Genomic DNA, 18,495 nt, shown 5'->3' with positions numbered 1-18,495 from the left:
TCAGCCTCCATTCTTCTAGAATTTATTTCAGCATATTTTAAATAAGGCACAGGAGTGATACTCTTGTTTATGGCAAGATTTGAGGCAAGTAGTATTTAAGTGGGCAGAACAGTTTCTTTCCACCATGAACTGCTCTGACTGGCCAACACTAATCAAAAGAAACAGTGTGTTTTGTGTTCTCAGCAGGGAGGAATGCACATTAATATATGACTGCTTTTACTACTTGCTTCAGTCTAAGTTTACCTTAAGGATTTCTTTTGACTTCTGACCTATGTTGACATTATAAACCTTTTGATATTTGATGAATTTTCGCTCTTATGTAATCTAGCTTCAGTGTCTTATCTCTTGCATGCAAAATTTGCAAGATCTGCTAGTATAGTGCAGTGAAATTTAGTAATTCCATATTTTGGTATTTTCTAAATTAAAAGCCTGCAGCTTATTTAAAGATATAAACAGGAGCCCTGATCATTGTGTCTCAAGCAGAAATTTTAAAAACTTGCATGGTTATACAAAAAAATCATTATCTTTCATTTATTATTCAGTAGTTAATATTTTAAATTAATATTTATTTAATCTTTGACAAATAAGGAGGAAAAAAATTCCCTAACTTTTGGTAATAGTTGATTTTTTGTGGGTTGGTTTTTTTTTGTGTGTGTGTGTGGGGGGGGGGGGTGTTTCCACTGTATGCAGGACTTCTTATGTAGAAAAACAACCCCATAAAAAGCCCCATAGCTTTATGAGCTAATTTGTTTGTTTCCATTATGTATGTCTTGAAAAGTGATATACTTGGATTTTTTTTAAGGAAATAACCTACTTAGACCAAGATTTCTTCTTCAAAAACATAGTAAATATATATACCACACACATTTCAGATGAATACATTGCTGTCTGCTGGTAATAGCCCCTCCAGAAAGAGGGCATCTGAATTAAATCTTTGTACTGCCTAATCTACAGATTGCTGAGCTCAGTAGGAATAGTTCCACAGGCAACTCTGACATTTGTTATTTATTTGTCATACTTATAAAAAGTTGCAGTTCTATAATGTAAGTAGGAAATAATATTTGCTTAAATAAACATTGATATGCTTACTTTTCACATAAGCTTGCATATTCTTTGTATAATATATTAAATAATATGCTGATCATAATATGTTAAATCTGGGGAAGACATCTATAAATCTCATACTTTTCTTGTAGTCATTGTTTTTCTGTGTGCAGTCTTAGTAATAATCTATACTTATGCATTATGTGTAACTGTATATTCTGTTAGACTAAGTCCATGTGCATTGTTTGTGTAGGTGACCTCTTTAATATTATTACAAAAGCCTAGCATGGTATATATGCCATGTGCGAGGGTATAGATATTAATGATCAGTGAAATTCACTTCCAAATTTACTATTAAACGTTACAAAATACGCAAGTTTAAAAACTATAGAATTGTGGAGAATTAAAGATGTGTGCAGGCATATCTTATTGGACAACCTGAGATTCTTAATCTGTTTTTTTCCATTATTCATATTAAAAATTCCTCTAAGTTAGAAGTTAGAGTGTTAAGAAATCTCCTCCTTTCTTTTTTTACATATTGCAATGTTCCACAGATTTTTTCTATGAAAAGACTAAATAAAATTTAAACACTTTCAATAATTACAGCAGATGCCAAAATAGTATCAAAGCAGCAGATTGGATGATTTCTCAAAATTTTAGAAGTGAGTAGGAAAATTTTGGAATTGCTGAGCTTCCTGATTAAAAAAAAATGTAATGGGGCAAAAATGGATTGAAAAGCTGATTTTTTATTTTTTTTTTAAATATTATTTTTCCTTCTCTGCTAGGCTCTGTAGCTACCGCCTGCCGTGACCCTGGTGTCCCCATGAATGGAACTAGAAATGGGGATGGAAGAGAACCTGGAGACACTGTGATTTTTCAGTGTGACCCTGGCTATGAACTGCAAGGAGATGAGAGAATAACCTGCATACAGGTAGAAAACCGGTACTTTTGGCAGCCCAACCCACCAGTCTGTATAGGTATGCAGAAAAAAATCAAATACTGCTTTCCTAAATTTTGAATTTTTTGTGTAATGAATCACACTGCTCTATGAACTTTCTTTGAAGAACAAATACATAAAAGTACTGCACATCTGATAAATTATTCTGTATAAAGCTCCGATGGATATTACCAAAATCTTTCCTCTGTAGTTGGTAGTATAAGAGTTTTCATCCTTTCCCTCTCAAGCCCATATCCCTTATAATTTGATGATTTATGTCAGAGAAAGCAAGAAAGTCAGTCAATTACTCTTTTAGCTTTGCCTTAAAACTTGAAAAACGGTGCTAAGTGTATTGTATTTGGTTCATACACCCTCCAGTACATGCAAAATATCAGGCAGATGACCAAGTAAATTTATAGGTCAGGTAAAATTATGCAAAGGCTAAAGTAGGATGCAACAGGAAAGAATGAGAAAATGATGGCCTAATTTATGTGGCAGTCTTCATTATTTTAGAAAAAAAAACAAAATTTTCATTAATAAAAATTATAATTTACCATTTATTTTTGGAAATATTGTCTCAGTCTCTAATGCTATTCTGATTAACATAGCTCATATTAAATGGATTTTGAAAGCATTTAACTTGGTTAACTGAATCATTATGAAAAGTAATAAGAAATGACAAAAGTCTCCAGCAGTTAAAAGCCTTCCCGTAATCCTTTCTGAGGCAATCCGAATCATTATTATTATTAATCTAGAAAATATCTGAACTATCACTTCTAAAACCTGATCTAGAGGGAGAGTGATAAACAATCATGGGGTTACGTCCCATCTGGATAGTTTGGTAAATAATTTAATTATGCTTATTTGCCCAGTATGTTCTTTAATGCAGTCAAATGTGATATCATGACATAGAATAACAGAAGATTTTGTCTCAGAGGACAGCAGCTGCTGACCTGAAATTGCCTAAGGGTTGTGATAGGTGACCTGTTTTCATGGTTTAACCCCAGCCAGTAACTAATCATCACACACCCTCTCACTCATTCCCCCCCCTCCCCCCCCCCAGTGGGATGGGGGAGAAAATCAGAAGAGTAAAAGTGAGAAAACTCATGGGTTAGACAAAGACAGTTTAATAGGTAAAGAAAAAGCCACTCACACAAGCAAAGCAAAACAAGGAATTCATTCACTGCTTCCCGTCAGCAGGCAAGTGGTCAACCATCCCCAGGAAAGCAGGGCTCCATCACACCTAACGGTTCCCTTGGAAGACAAATGCCGTAACTCCAAACATCGCCCCCTTCCTTCTACTTCCCCCAGTTTTATATGCTGAGCATGACATCATATGGTATGGAACATCCCTCTGGTCAGTTGGGGTCAGCTGTCCCAGCTGTGCCTCCTCCCAACTTCTTGTGCACCCCCAGCCTGCTCGCTGGTGGGCTGGTGTGAAAAGCAGAAAAGGCCTTGACTCTGTGTAAGTACTGCTCAGCAATAACCGAAACATCCTGCATTATCAACACTGTTTTCAGCACAAATCCAAAACATAGACCATGCTAGCTACTATGAAGAAAATTAACTCTATCCCAACCAAAACCAGCACACCTGTTAACTAGGATCTGCAAGGTTGATGGATGAGAAATGAAGGAAAATGGGCCACTCTAAGGAAGTGCAAGTGGAAAAATACTGGATAGGCCAGCTGCAGTAGTATCACCTTGAGTCATATCATTATGAGATACTGTGCTTACTGTCATGTCCAAATCAGGACCGCTTGAATGAAGCGTCTGAAAGTACAGAGGTAAAAGATGGGCATCTAAAATAATCAGAGAAGAGCCCTTGGGCCCAGGGTGGTGTAGAGGTGGGACTGCAACTGTGAGAATATCAGCTTCACAATGGCATTCTTCCTGCTTAGCTATCCCTGGTAGTTTGGTCTTGGGCAAACTTTGCAGGGAGGAACTAGCCAGAGACTGCAACTCCTAGGAACACTTATATAGCTTTCAGATACTCTCTTGGCTTTAATAAACCACCCTATTTGTGTATACATGCATGCATTCCCCTCCAATGCATGTCTGCACTCAGGTATTTGCAAACATATTGTGGTACTGACCTGGTGCCTGTGGCTATTCCACTTACCATGAACTGCAAAGTGCTATTTTCTCTGTTCTTACTCTCCTTAGTGTGTAGTGTGAGTGTATGGGTTTGAGGGAAAGAACTATCTATGCTATTTCCTGGAAGACTACAGAAAATAAATATTTTATTGCCTATCTCTTATTATTCTTACATGCCTAAATATGTCTTTGATAATAATGATAATTTAACATCTGTAGATGTCTAAGGGAAAAAGGAAAAGGAACGACAGAGCTCTAGGAACAGCCCTTATAATGAATATATTGTATCATACTGGCCTTATTTGATATTACTGGTTTAAAAATACTTTTTCAACTGAAGAATAATTACCCTATTATAAAGCAGAGCTAGCAGTTTTAGCCATTATCAATACGGAGTTGGTGATATTATTAAATAGATTAAATGTAGGTGCTCACCTGTCATTCTGTCCTTAGTATGTGCGTAAATATGCATGTGCTCATTTTCTTAACTGTGTGCATCCATTTACCTAATGCTTGTAATTTCCACACTTTATGCACAGACACCTCCTGTACATGGAGTAGAAAAAATGCTTATGATGATGATTTATTGGCCAAATATCAGGCATGAAGTTATTTTATATTGATTTCCTATAATTATACATTTTGGGGGAATATGAACTGCTAATAGACTAAAGCAGGGTGTGCAAGCCTTGGCTTGGAGCCCAAAGATTTCAGAAATGCCTGTTGTATTTCAGTACACTCTGAAGTTCATTGACTTTTTTCCAAACTTGTAATATATTCACTTATGTGTTTTCCATGTCTGTAAATCAAAACTGTACAAGGCTTACTCTACACATAACTTCACCATCATCATGGTTTACCTGCTGTAGGTGAACCTGTTCTGGCAGGGGGGTTGGACTAGATGATCTCCAGAGGTCCATTCCAACTCTGACCATTCTGTGATTCTGTGATTCTGTTTATCGAAGTCTTAGAAAAAATAAACATAATTTTGATGGGAGAATAAGAGGCAGGGGTAATTATTATTGTGTATTGTTGTAGCAAGTTCTAGATTTATTTTATTAGTTCTTCACATTCCAAATTCTCTTCTTGAACCTCCTATTTACTAATGCTCAAAACTAGATAAATGTATTAATTTTTCTTACCTGTGAGACTGCCCTGGTTGTTCATCTTCCTTCAGTCAAGCCCGTAACTCAATTTTAAGAACATCTTCAATTCAAAGGTAATCGCAGTAGGAAAATTACAAAGAGCTAAATATTGATTCAATAATTTGAATGAATGATATAGAGATTATTCTATACTGAAGATATCCTGAAAATCTAAATTTGAGAATATGTTTCTGCCAAAAGACAGTACTTCATCTTATGCCTGTGGTGCCAAAAATAGCTAGGTGTTTTCCATTCCAAAGACTTCCCAGGCCCAATCATGTTTAGATACGAGAATCTTAAATGATTGTATTAACTTAGTTTGCTCAGGGTTAACATTAAATATACTGGCATTCAAAATGTCATTTTAGGAGTCAGGTTAACTACAGATTTAGGTGAATTAAGGACTGTCTCCCAGACGTTTCACACTATCTTCTGAAATTCATCAGTCAATTATTTTTTTTAATTGAGGCTTGATTTTGTTTATTTCTATTGGCTTTTTCTAAGCAAACTCTTGGTTTTCATTTTTATATCTATGGAATTTTTTTTTTTTTTTTTGTAAACAGTGAATTCCAACGGTGCTTTCCTCAAAAATAGATTTACATGACACAAAAGCAAAGGAAAATTTCAGCACTTCTTTCATATTTAATTATGAATATTTAAATATATCTTCAGACTAGATATAGCGAAGAAATTTTTTATAATGAGGGTGGTGAAGCACTGGCACAGGTTGCCCAGAGAGGTGATAGATGTCCCATCCTTGGAAACATTCAAGGTCAGGTTGGACGGGGCTATGAGCAACCTGATCTAGTTGAAGATGTCCCTGCTCATTGCAATGGAGGTTGGACTACATGGCCTTGAAAGATCCCTTCCACCGTAAACTGTTCTATGGCCTTGAAAGATCCCTTCCACCGTAAACTGTTCTATGACTCTATGATTCTATGATTCTATATTTAATATCACTAATAAAAAAAAAAAAGTAACCATATATTCTGTTTCCTTTGTTAAGATGTAATTCAGTGAATAAATAAATAAAAGCCAGAACGTTATAGAATAGAACTTTCTTGCCTTCCAGAAAAAAAGTTAAATAGGTTTTAGATAAAAAAACAACCCAATCAGTACTTTCTCCCATAGAAACAATGAACGCTAAGATCATCAGACAGACAGTCTGGCATAGTGCTTGCTTACCGCGGTGTCTACACAGAGGCTTATAAAGACAGGTTGACATAACCTACAACTAGTTTTCAGTGTAATACATTAAAAATACATTTTTCATAGTGTATTGACATTTGCCTTTCTTTCTAGATGGCCTATTACATTTGTTCAGTCTTACGTCTTGTGTCTAATACTGTAAAAGACAGGTGTCCTTTAAACTTTGGTTTTAGAGCTGGACTGACTTCAGGTAAAAACAAATTTATGACACTTAATAATAATGTTGTACACATTAAATTCAGAAAATTATGGATTCTGAAACACACAAGAATTTAATTCAAGACCACAGAGAAAGAAAGACTTTAAACAACTTTAGAGACGGTAGTAAACTGGAAAAGGCAACATTGTCTAATAACATTTTTCATTAGATGTTGTTGGTTTTCTCAATTTACTATTTAATGAATAAAAAAATAAAATAATTGTAAACTGCTATATCTGAAGAAAAATCTACCTAGGAGATATTTTACAAAGTTGAAGATTAATACTTTTTTTTACTGCAGTTAATGGTATAGCTTGAAATAAAATACATTTTGACTTTCCAACTTTGTGTACTTTTGATTTATTCCCTCGAGAGTCTTTTTGATAGTCAACTAGACCTTTGCAAGGATTACGTGAAAGAACCAATCTCACTGTATAAGAAAAAGTAATTGTTAATGTGGGTAAATGAGAGAGTAAGTCAATAAGAAAGAAGTTACTAATATGCAAACATTCTATCTATGAACTTAACAGAGTTAACTTAAACTAAATCAAGACACAGCAGGAAGTATCATGAATGCAGACATTCGCAGAAAGTAGTCTGGAACAAGGACGTACGTAACAGTTTGAGTTAACATCTTTGATTCATCATGTGTAAGTTCAGGGTGCCTCAGAAAATATCATCAGACTGATACAATTTAGGAGTCATTCCAGTGAAGTTTGATTACAGTGAATAACCTTAATGCCCCCTTTGGTATTCTTTATATTTTCATTCTTGAGACACGCAGATAGTGCAGCATGAACCATTAAAGTAATTCAAGAGCATGAATGTACAGGTTTATACTGAAGAACACTAAAATTTGTATTTGGCAACTGTTAAGATAAGCAAAAAAATATGCTAGGTCTGGAAAAATTCTTATATGCATTTGCTATTACTATTGATTTATAATGTTTATGTGTTCCTAGAACAAGGTGGTGTTTCAGCTTCTAACTTTTACATAAAATGAAGGTTTTGGAATTCTTTACCACTTATAGTACCAAAATATAACAGAAGATTGTCGTGGTTTGGGCCCGACTGGCCAGAGGCAAATGACATATGCTCTCCCACTATTCTCTCTCCAAGGAGAGGGAGGATAGAGAGAGAGAAAGAGATTCTAATTTTATTTTTGGTTTTGAGGTAATTTAGCTATCCATTGCTCCCTTTTAATATAAAAAATATACTTAAAATATTGAAAGACTATATTCATATATATTGTAACTGTGGATACATTCATCTACTTAAGATTTCTAATTGCACTATTTGAAACTTTAAATGACTTTTCATTTATTTCTTGTGTCATTAGAAAATGCTATGTATGTATTCCTACTCAGTTGATTTATATTTGCACATATCATCTTGATCTATACGTATCATCTTGAGTGCCATCACACGGCACATACAGGACAACCAGGTGATCAGGCCCAGTCAGCATGGGTTTATGAAAGGCACATCCTGCTTGACTAAACCTGATCTCCTTCTATCAAAATGTGGCCCACAGTAGATGAGGCAAAGGCTGTGGATATTGCCTACCCAGATTTTAGTAAAGCCTTTGACACCCTTTCCCATGGCATTCTCCTGGAGAAACTGACTGCTCATGGCTTGGACGGGTGTACTGTTCGCTGCGTAAAAAACTGGCAAGACAGCCAGGCCCAAAGAGTTGTGGTGCATGGGCTTAAATCCAATTGATGGCTGGTAACAAGTGGTGTTCCCCAGGACTCGATATTGGGGCCTGTTCTCTTTAATATCTGTATCAATGATATGGAGAAAAAGATCAAGTCCACCCTCAGTAAGTTTGCAGACGACACCAAGTTGTGAGGGAGTGTTGATCTGCTTGAGGGTAGGAAGGCTCTTCAGAGGGATCTTGACAGGCTGGATTGATGAGCAGAGGCCAATGATATGAAGTTCAACAAGGCCAAGTGCCAGGTCCTGCACTTGGTTCACAACAACCCCATGCAGCACTACAGGCTTGGGGAAGAGGGGCTGGGGAGCCTGGGAGTGTTGGTTGACAGCCATCTGAATATTTTCCAGCACTGTGCCTAGGTGGCCAAGAAGACCAGTAGCATCCTGGCTTGTATCAGGAATAGTGTGGCCAGTAGGACTAGGGAAGTGATTGTCCCTCTGTACTTGGCACTGGTGAGGCCGCACTTGAAATACTGTGTTCAGTTTTGGGCCCCTCACTACCTGAAAGAGATAGAGGTGCTGGAATATGTCCAGAGAGGGGCAACAAAGCTGGTGAAGGGTCTAGAGCACAAGTCTTATGAGGAGAGGCTGAGGGAAGTGGGATTATTTAGCCTGGAGAAAAGGAGGCTGAGGGAAGACCTTATCACTCTCTAAAATGTGCCACAATGTGCCCTTGTGGCCAAGAAGGCCAATGGCATCCTGGGGTGTATCAAGAAGAGTGTGGCCAGCAGGTCAAGGGAGGTCATCCTCCCCCTCTACTCTGCCTTGGTGAGGTCCCACCTGCAGTACTGTGTCCAGTTCTGGGCTCCCCAGCTCAAGAAGGACAGGGAACTGCTGGAGAGGGTGCAGCATAGGGCTACCAAGATGATTAGGGGACTGGAACACCTCTCTTATGAAGAAAGACTGAGGGAATTGGGTCTCTTTAGTCTGGAAAAAAAGACTGTTGAGGGGGGAACTCATCCATGCTTATAAATACTTAAAGGGTGGGTGCCAGGAGGATGGGGCCAGGCTCTTTTCAGTGGTGCCCAGTGACAGGACAAGAAGTAACGGGCACAAACTTGAGTATAGGAAGTTCCACCTAAACATGAGGAGGAACTTCTTTACCTTGAGTGTGGTAGAGCACTGGAACAGGCTGCCCAGGGAGGTGGTGGAGTCTCCATCTCTGGAGACATTCAAAACCCGCCTGGACACGTTCCTGTGCAACCTGCTCTAAGGTGTCCCTGCTCTGGCAGGGGGGTTGGACTAGATGATCTCCAGAGTTCCCTTCCAACCCTATATGATCCTATGATCCTATGATTCTATGATTCTATAAAACGACCTGAAATGAGGTTGTAGCAAGGTGGGGGTTGGTCTCTTCTCTCAAGTAACAAGTGATAGGAGGTGAGAAAATGGCCTCAATTTGTGCCAGGGGAGGATTAGATTGGATATTAAGAAAAATCTCTCCACTGAAAGGGTCATTAAGCATTGGAACAGGCTGCCCAGGGAAGTGGTTGAGTCACCACCCCTGGAGATAATTAAAAGACATGTAGATGTGGTGCTTAGGGACGTGGCTTAGTGCTGGACTTGACAGTGCTAGGTTAATGGTTGGACTCGGTGATGTTAAGGGTCTTTTCCAACCTAAATTGTTCTATGATTCTATAAGTGAATCCAGAGAATACCTCTTATAGAAGACCTGAGTGATCAACTCCTTTCAGTGGTACTGCAGATGATCACTTTGTTGAATTCGATTTTGCAACGTGATACACCTTTATAAATCTTATCTAGAATCTTTTGAATAAAATTTATGAAGTTCTTTCAAAAAAAAAGATCATTAGAAAAAGTGTTTATTCTTTTGTTCTTATATGAAGTTAAAGAATGCTGAAGTATAAATCCTCATGAGGGTAGTCATACTTTCATTCTGGACCAGAAACACAATATTTAGGATCCTCAAAATCACAGAGAAATGTGTTTGTTCTATTCTGCATGTGCTTGGAAGATATTTTATTTATCTCTGCATTTGAAAAGTGCAATTACTAGAATGTTTTTGTTGAATTTCATGTATATTCTATCAGTCTTGATCTGAATTACTAATCAGTGCTGTCTGGTGAAAATGCATTATCAGTGTAAACAGATCATATTTCATAACCTAAGAAGCTTCTTTTAGAATGCCTTTAACAAGAAGTAGAAAGTGAAAAGCTTATCCAGTCAATTTTTTTTTTATGTTTGCAGCCAGAGCATTTCTCAAGTTCACAGTATTTTCAGAAAATCCTTGACATAATGTTATGCAAGCAAATAAAAGGACAGAGAGTTCAAAAACGAGTACTTCACTTAGTAGTATTAGTATTTGTCTAAGGAGAAATATGAATACATTTTTTGTTTCTATTAAAGCTTTGTAAATACTTCACTTGTTTCTTGTTTAACTTTTGGAGGACATTAAATGTCAGTGAACAGATTGCTGGTACTTTTTTCTCTCTTACCTTCTTTCCTCAATTCCAATTTATTTTTATTCACAGCTCCCTGTGGAGGAAACTTGACTGGCTCATCAGGTTTTATACTTTCACCAAACTTCCCTCATCCTTATCCCCACAGCAGAGATTGTGACTGGACTATCACTGTTAATAATGATTATGTTATATCATTAGCATTTATCAGGTAAACTGCTACTTGCTTGTAATTTTTAGTCATGTTTGTAACTATTATTTGCAGTTGTTCAGAGCTTTGTAGGGCAGCATATGTATACTTAATATAACTGTCAAACTGATTAGTAATTTTTATCTTTGTTAGCAGTCATTAGAGTATTAAATGCACATAGAGGTGGAGCTTGGGGACTCATTGCTCCTGTTCAGTTAAAAGCACTCCTTTTACACCAACTAATGTGGAAGTGGATGGTGCTCAATTTATCAAGATTCTGTTCCTGAGGAGGCAGCGTGGAGTAACTCACTGAAATCTCCTTAACACAGGAGGATGGTCTTTGATGATGAAACCTATTGATCATATTTTGTATGAGAAACCTGCTATTAAAGCAAAATTTCAAAAGTATTTCTTAAATTTAGTTTTATTAGTCCATATCATTTCAGGATACTGCAACAGAATATTTCCTGCTGTTCTGGTTATTAAATGTAATTGGTTTAAGCTTTGTCCTTTATCACAATGCAAGATTAAATTGAGTTTAATAGAATCTACAGATAAACTTTTGTGGTCTTCATTGCGTGTAACCCATAAAGTAAATTAATACACATATTATGTGTGAAAAATATGCATCCCAACTGGGGCATACAAAGATGTCACAGAAAAGTTAAAAATTGTACTTGTAATGTCCCATCAAATTTAAGTCCTTGTTATGCTGGATGTTCCCAAATATTGTCAAGTTGTTCTTAAAATCTGGACAATTGCTATGATTCTTGAGAGAAGCTGGCAAGCTAAGTCTTGGTCTAAGTAGGCTGCATACTTACTGAGATTTACCTCACTTATGATGCACAGACTGTTCCAGAATGAGAAAAAACTCCTTCCTGTATAAACCAAACTCTGGATGCTCCACTGAGTATTGCTAAATATGCTTTTGAGTGGCACTTGCTCCAGCTAACCCTTTTAAACTCAAGACAAACTACAACACTTTACAAATCAAAGCTGTTGACATTTGACTTTTGTATTTCATTTGTAAGGAAATATTTTTTTTTTAAATAATCCAAAAGTTTAAAAATATTTTCCCTGAAGGAGTTATACCAGGTCTTCAATGTCTACATTTATTTTAATCAGGAGCTAGTGTCAAGTAAAGACAAAATAATTCTAGTGATTGGATTGATTTTCAATCAATTAACAACCTTTTTTTTTTTTTTTTTGTACAGGGACAATCTTATAAGTAAATTTGGATAACTCTGCCTTTAAAATTAAGTTCAAAATTGGCTAATTAAGTTAATTAATTAACTACAGTTGCATAATTAACTAAATTAGCTAAATTTTAAAAATTAATTGAAGTTAAGTTCAAAAGAAAAAATGAGGTTTCAATACTACAGCTTTTAATTTAAACAGATTATAGGCAAAATGCTTCTTGGTCTTAGGTTTACTGGAAGATCATCCCCTGGCTGGGTGAAAGTGTTCAGTCTGACTGGAAGCTGTGTACACTCTACTCTGCAGCTGGCTGTATTATAACATCAAGCATTTCTGCCAAGAATTCCAGTAGATCTATGTCATTTATTTCTATGAAGCTTTAGAAATATAGCTGCTTGCTTTTTTTTTTTTTATCTATTTAAAAAAATTACTTCTTTTTTTCTGGATGGCAGCAAAGTACTGTTTTAAGCAGAGAACCAATAAATATAGTATTTATTTTGTTTTCTAACAAAACACTTCTACAAACCATTATTCTGACAGTGGAGTGTGTTTATTTTTTTTTTTTTTTTTCATTTTATGAAAACAGTGGTAGAAAACTTTTATTTTAGCTAATAAGAAAGAAAATGTCAGGCAAAGCATATTCTATCTAATATTTCTCTTTTTTATTCTACAGTTTCAGTATAGAACCAAATTATGATTTTCTTTATATCTATGATGGACCAGACGGTAATAGCCCACTGATTGGAAGCTTTCAAGATAGCAAGCTGCCAGAGAGGATAGAAAGCAGTTCAAACACCATGCATCTGGCTTTTCGGAGTGATGGATCTGTTAGTTTTACTGGATTCCACCTCGAGTACAAAGGTAAATAAAATATTTTATCTTTTCTATTAAAAACTTTTAATGCATTAGCGTAAATTTTAACTTGTTTTATTTTCGCATAGTTTTCTGCCTGGTAATGTTTTGGTTTTGCCTAAGGATATGATAATATGTATTATCTATACATACAAGATATAATGTTATACAGGTACTAATTTAAGACAAGGCTTCTAGTATGATTTCATTTAACTGATACATGCTAAACTTAAATGCATTAATCCAAAGAAAAAAAAAATCAGACAGCAGTTTACATGTTTCAAAAATAATGATGCAGTGACAAAATTTAACAGCTTGTATACGTTTTTTCCAGAATGTAGTTTATTTTTGTTTTTCCTTTACATAATAGGGCATGTTGACATATGTGTGTTTAAGATCCTGTAAGAGGAAATGATGCACTAGAATCTAGGAGATCAATACAGAAAATGAAAAAATATTTTGGGTAGACCTTTGTATGAGAGGCTATGGTAGAGCTGTCTACCTGTCTCAGACAGATCTGTCTGAGGTCATAACACAGTAAACAAGAAAAGACAGCCTTGTAAAATTCATAATCAGTAGGAGCTTTCATAACTGCCTCTGTGTGGCTCAAGAAAAAGGAATATTTTATATTAAATGAATATGATAATATCCAATAATACATAAAGACAACCAGAGGGAAAATATGGATGTTGCTGGTATAGAAGCAATACATCCAAACCTCCTTGGACTTATTCTCTTACCCATTTATTCTGAAAGCAGTTAGCAAACACAAAGGTATAAAAAAGATGATGCCTTTGTTCCTTTGGCAAACCCACAATCTCCTTTTACTTTCCTAAAGTCATTGGATTCTACAGATGTACAAGACGACATGTCCACAGTAAGAGCTAGTCCTAAGAAGTTACACGTAGGTCTTAAACATGTTGATGGTGAGCCCAGATCTATGTACTGTTCCACTTCACTTAAAAATATTTCTTCTTCCTTCTCAATTGAATTGAAGAATGATAAATGCGGATGGAAGTGCCATAGAAAACAGTTCAGGGATGAAGAACTTCTAAAGAACAAGAAAGTATATTGATTTTTCAAAGGGACTGATCTTTTTCTGCTGTGCTGTTGAATACAGACTCACCTCACAGAATTAAAGGGTTTCTCACATCCACCAATCCAAGTATGAAAGACTCTCATTAGGGACACAGTCTCTTCTCATTCTTGGTCCATGTTTAAACAAAGAAGTGAAGCGCTGTACTTTGGAATCAAGGCAGAATACTATTTCTAACATTATTGCTAGCCTGTGTGTGCCACTAAGATCTCTTATTTCTTTCTGTGCTTCCAAGAGTCACGATGCCAAAATAATTATGTAGATTTTTACCACATTTGTAAAGGGACTGGAAATCGAAGTAATGAGAGGATGTAGGCATTAAATTATATGTTTGTGTATATGAGAGGAAGTTTGAGAAAGGAATCAAGCTAATCCTATTTTTCCCTGTTCACCTGATATGGCTGTATCTTCTGCTTTTCTCAGAGTACCTGGACTGTGCATTTCAACATTTGCTTTAGAACAAGGAGACAGAAACAAAAGGAAATATTTTAATTCCCATTAGAAGCTTCAAGGATTATTAAATTTGGACAGCTCAAAATCCCTTAAGCAGAAGGCCAGCTTACTCAGTGAATTATTCTGTTTTTACTGGGACTATCTGCTAAATATGGCACTGCACTGCTTAACTTATTTTAGGAGTATCATAAGAACACTTACTGTCATGTCTTAAGATTTGAAAGGGGTATAACTGCTATTAATTGGCAAAAGAGCAGTTGTAAAGGTTCTTAACAGAGTTTTGCTGGTTTCTTACACAATGGACTGTGAGTACCAAAATAACGTAAGCATGATATCTGCAACAGAAAACTGACATGCATTTAATTTAGCCAAAATGAATAATCACACCATTGAGGAGTAAACTCTTAATAGAATGTTTTATGAACCAAGTGTTTTTTTTTTTTTTACTTATAATGTGTGACTGGGCAGGGAGCGTACAGAACAGCAGACTTCAGGGAGGAGCTATTAACAGTGTGATATCATAAATAGGAGGGAAAAGGCAGAGGAAGGTAAAGAATGGATTTAAGGTGTACACCTCAGAAGTTCTAAACTACTTTGAATAAGAGCTGCCATTTTGTGAAGGATTAACATTTTCAAGAGCAGGGAATGGTTAGATTAGTTGAAGAAAATTAGTTGTGGCACTTAATACCTTTTTACCTTGTTTTTTACTGGTATGTTTTGTCCCCCAGTCCTCCCTGAACCTACTAGTAGGGCTTGTGGGAGTGCAGCATTATCCACAGTGGAGGAAGAAAGAGTCAGGAGCAGTTAAGCCATCTGGTTGTACACATCTCCATTGGAACAGATGAGAGACACCCAAGAGTTTTGAGGAAGCTGGCTGATGCTTCTGCAAAGCTGCTTTCTATCACCTCTGAAAGGTCATGGCAGTCAGGGCGATTCCTGGTGAATTAAAATTATTAATGTCATGTGCACCTTGACGAAGAGTGAGAAGAGGATGTGGGGAACTACTGGGCTGGCCATTTTAAACTCAATCCTTGGAAAGTTTATGGAGCAAACCTGCCTGGAAACTACTTCCAAAAGAAAGAAGGACGAGCAACTGTTTGGGAACAGTCTGTATGAATTTGCCATGGGAAATCATGCCCAACCAACACGTCACTGTCTATGAGGAGATGAACAGCTGTGTGGACAAGGGGGGAGTAGTGGATATTGAATACTCTGATTTCAGAAAGGCCTTTGGCACACTCTCCTCCAGTATCCTGAGAGCCCAAATTGATGAGATACAGGCTGGATAAGTCGATGATAATGTGGGTGGAAAACTGACTTGATTGCTGAGCTCAGACTCTTGGCTACTATTAATTATGATTAATAATGTGGGCAGTATTCTCTTTATTGATGACCTGTATGATGGGACAGAGCAAGTTTGGGGACAACACCAGTTTGGGAGGAAATGTCAGTGCTCTGGAGGGTAACCGCTGTTGAAAGGGTCTTTATGAGGCTGGAGAATCAGGCTGACAGGAGCCTTTGACAAAGGCATATGCATTGGATTCGATGGAATAACCCTGTGCAAAAATAAAGGCTAGGGATTGACTGGATAGGGTAAAGCTCTGCAGAAAGGGTCTGGAGAACCTTCCGTACAAATTGGCCATGAGCCAGCAGTGTGTCCTTTTTGGTAAAGAAGGCCATCAGCCTTCTGGGATGAGAGAGGAAGACTGGAAGCAAGAGTAGAATCAGCAGATCCAGACAAGCGATTCTTCCCTCTGGATCTTTTGAGATCATACCTGGAGTATATTTAAGGGTTCACCAGTGCTGGAATGATTTTGACACACAGAATTAGGTCCAGTCCAATGGACAGTCACCAAGATGATTAGGAGGGTGGAGTATATAACATATAAAGAGAGGCTGAGGAAACTGGATTTGCTTCAACTACCTAATGAGAGTGTATAGGAAAGACAATGCAGACTCTTCTCGGGGGCACATAGTGTTAAGATGGGAGATAATGGGCACAAGTTGCAATGAGAGAAATTTCAATTATATGTTAAGGAAAAAGAAAAAAATCACTCTGAGGGTAGTCAAACATTGGAACTAGTTGCCCTGAGATCGCATCATCTGGATCTTTTGAAATCATTACTGCACTGGACAAAGCCCTGAGCAACCCAGTCAAATTGCCCTGCTTTGAGTGGAGGTTGTGCTACATCTCTTCCAACCTAAATGGTTTTGAGTTGATGATCTTAACTTTTTTACGCAAATTGTAGTAGCCACAGTTGTGTCCTGTATGTACACTAATCATATGTGAAACGGCAGTATGACTCAAGCTGTACTTCATTGACAGGTCATATTTCTCAGATACAAATCTCAGACCTTACCTGTGTCTCAGGTCTGGTCTGTAATTGTGTTTCTGGTCGGGTTTTGTTCTTCTCTTCCTCCCTCCCTTCATTTCTATTTTGTAATGGAAGAGTAGCTTATTAGTTCTAATAAGTGCTCTGGAGAACAATTATGGAATGTTTACTGTAGTTAGGTATGCCTGTAACACTCTCTCTAAGCAGATTATTATGGCTTTGTTCTCTTTGAGACTTAGGGACGGAGTAGTAAATCATCAAGTTCTGGAAAAAGCAGCTGCTTCTCTTGGCTTTCAATGTTGTTTCCCATGCACTAAGATACTAGTTTTCTAGAGGTTTTTGGCATCATTACCGTATGTTAGCCAACAGAGACTTCCTTGTTGAACTTGAGATTGCAGCAGCTCATATCGCTACCTGTTTTCAGCCTGTATTTCAGAAGCCTTAATTGATCCAGTGGTATGCCAAAGTTAGTCAGAGAATTACATCAGAGAAGTAATTGCTGTTTTTCTTGAAGCTTGTTGCAAAATTTTATTCTGGGCAAAAAGAATTTACACCTAGTGCGCACAACCAAGAATATAGTGCTACTCTAACTCAAATCTAAACTGCCTAATGAAACAATTATTTTTAGTCCATGGTTAATTGTTACAGAAAATAATTTAAAAAATACTACCACAGGCAGAAAAAAGTCTTCATAATAATACAGCTAAAATTGTAGTACACACCCTTTCCAGCATTTTCTCTCATGTTCTGCTAAACCTGCCACTGCCCTTCTGTGTTGTCAGTTTAACAACACCAGTATTCTTGGGAAAGAAAGGGGAGGGGCTACAGGGATCATCAATGTCTTGAGTTCTTCAGTTGGAACAATATGACATTGATGGTAAAGTACTTTTCCTCTTGACAACTGGGAGCACTTCTATTTCATTTTTATAAATTTGCTAATACAGTCTTCTTATTTGCTCTTTTTTTCACTGGCTCTCATCTAGACCTGATGAATCCTTTTGCCACATTTGATTTCATTCTTCATGTATTGTAGTGTGGTATACTGACTTTTTCTTTACAGCAGCTACTTCAGGTTTTCAAAAGTATTTTGAAGGTGCTAAGTATTTCAGGCTTTATTTTTCAGAATAGTTATTAAGAAACTGTATTTCTATAGTGACATTGTTACTGTTTAGTCAGCAACTTCAGGAGTCTGTCACAACTGTACCTTTGGGGAAAAGAAAATTACAAGGCTGTAATTTTTCCCTAGAGAAAATTTGTGCTGTGACAGATCATGTCTTTCCTGTTTTTGATTTATGCACCAGATATCATAGATTACTTTATCTTGTTCTCTCTTTAATTCCTCATATAATACTAATCTCTACTTTATCCAAGGTTCTGCTAGAATTCTGAAACATGGATTTCTTAACATAAATTCAGGAATGGTGGTTTCACAATATCAGTTGTGTATCAATACAAATATATCAATATTGCTTCAGTAAAGAAAAAATAATGTTTTCTTGCTGTGGAAATTTATCTCTTGCTACAATCCTAAAAAAAAAATAAGTAATAAAAAAAAAAATTGAGAATTTGGACTTTAAAAATTTCAGTTTGCCCTAACTTCTGCCAGAC

At 36.7% G+C, this 18,495-nt stretch overlaps 1 protein-coding gene across 3 annotated transcripts in view; it reads left to right on the top strand.

The window, feature by feature from the left end:
• The window catches only part of CSMD3 (CUB and Sushi multiple domains 3), a gene marked incomplete at both ends in the record, with an annotated part of 716,885 nt that overhangs the window by 499,852 nt on the left and 198,538 nt on the right, over positions 1-18,495 (top strand). For all 3 annotated transcript variants that reach the window (XM_082479076.1, XM_082479075.1, XM_082479074.1), the window contains 3 exons: positions 1,830-2,021; positions 10,839-10,977; positions 12,827-13,014. In XM_082479076.1, coding sequence (XP_082335202.1) covers positions 1,830-2,021; positions 10,839-10,977; positions 12,827-13,014 — 519 coding nt within the window. The remainder of the gene's footprint in view (positions 1-1,829; positions 2,022-10,838; positions 10,978-12,826; positions 13,015-18,495) is intronic.

Source organism: Vanellus vanellus, assembly GCF_965231255.1.
Source record: "Vanellus vanellus genome assembly, chromosome: 2".
Taxonomy (NCBI): Eukaryota; Metazoa; Chordata; class Aves; order Charadriiformes; family Charadriidae; genus Vanellus; species Vanellus vanellus.
This window is presented reverse-complemented; position numbering and strand designations above follow the sequence as displayed.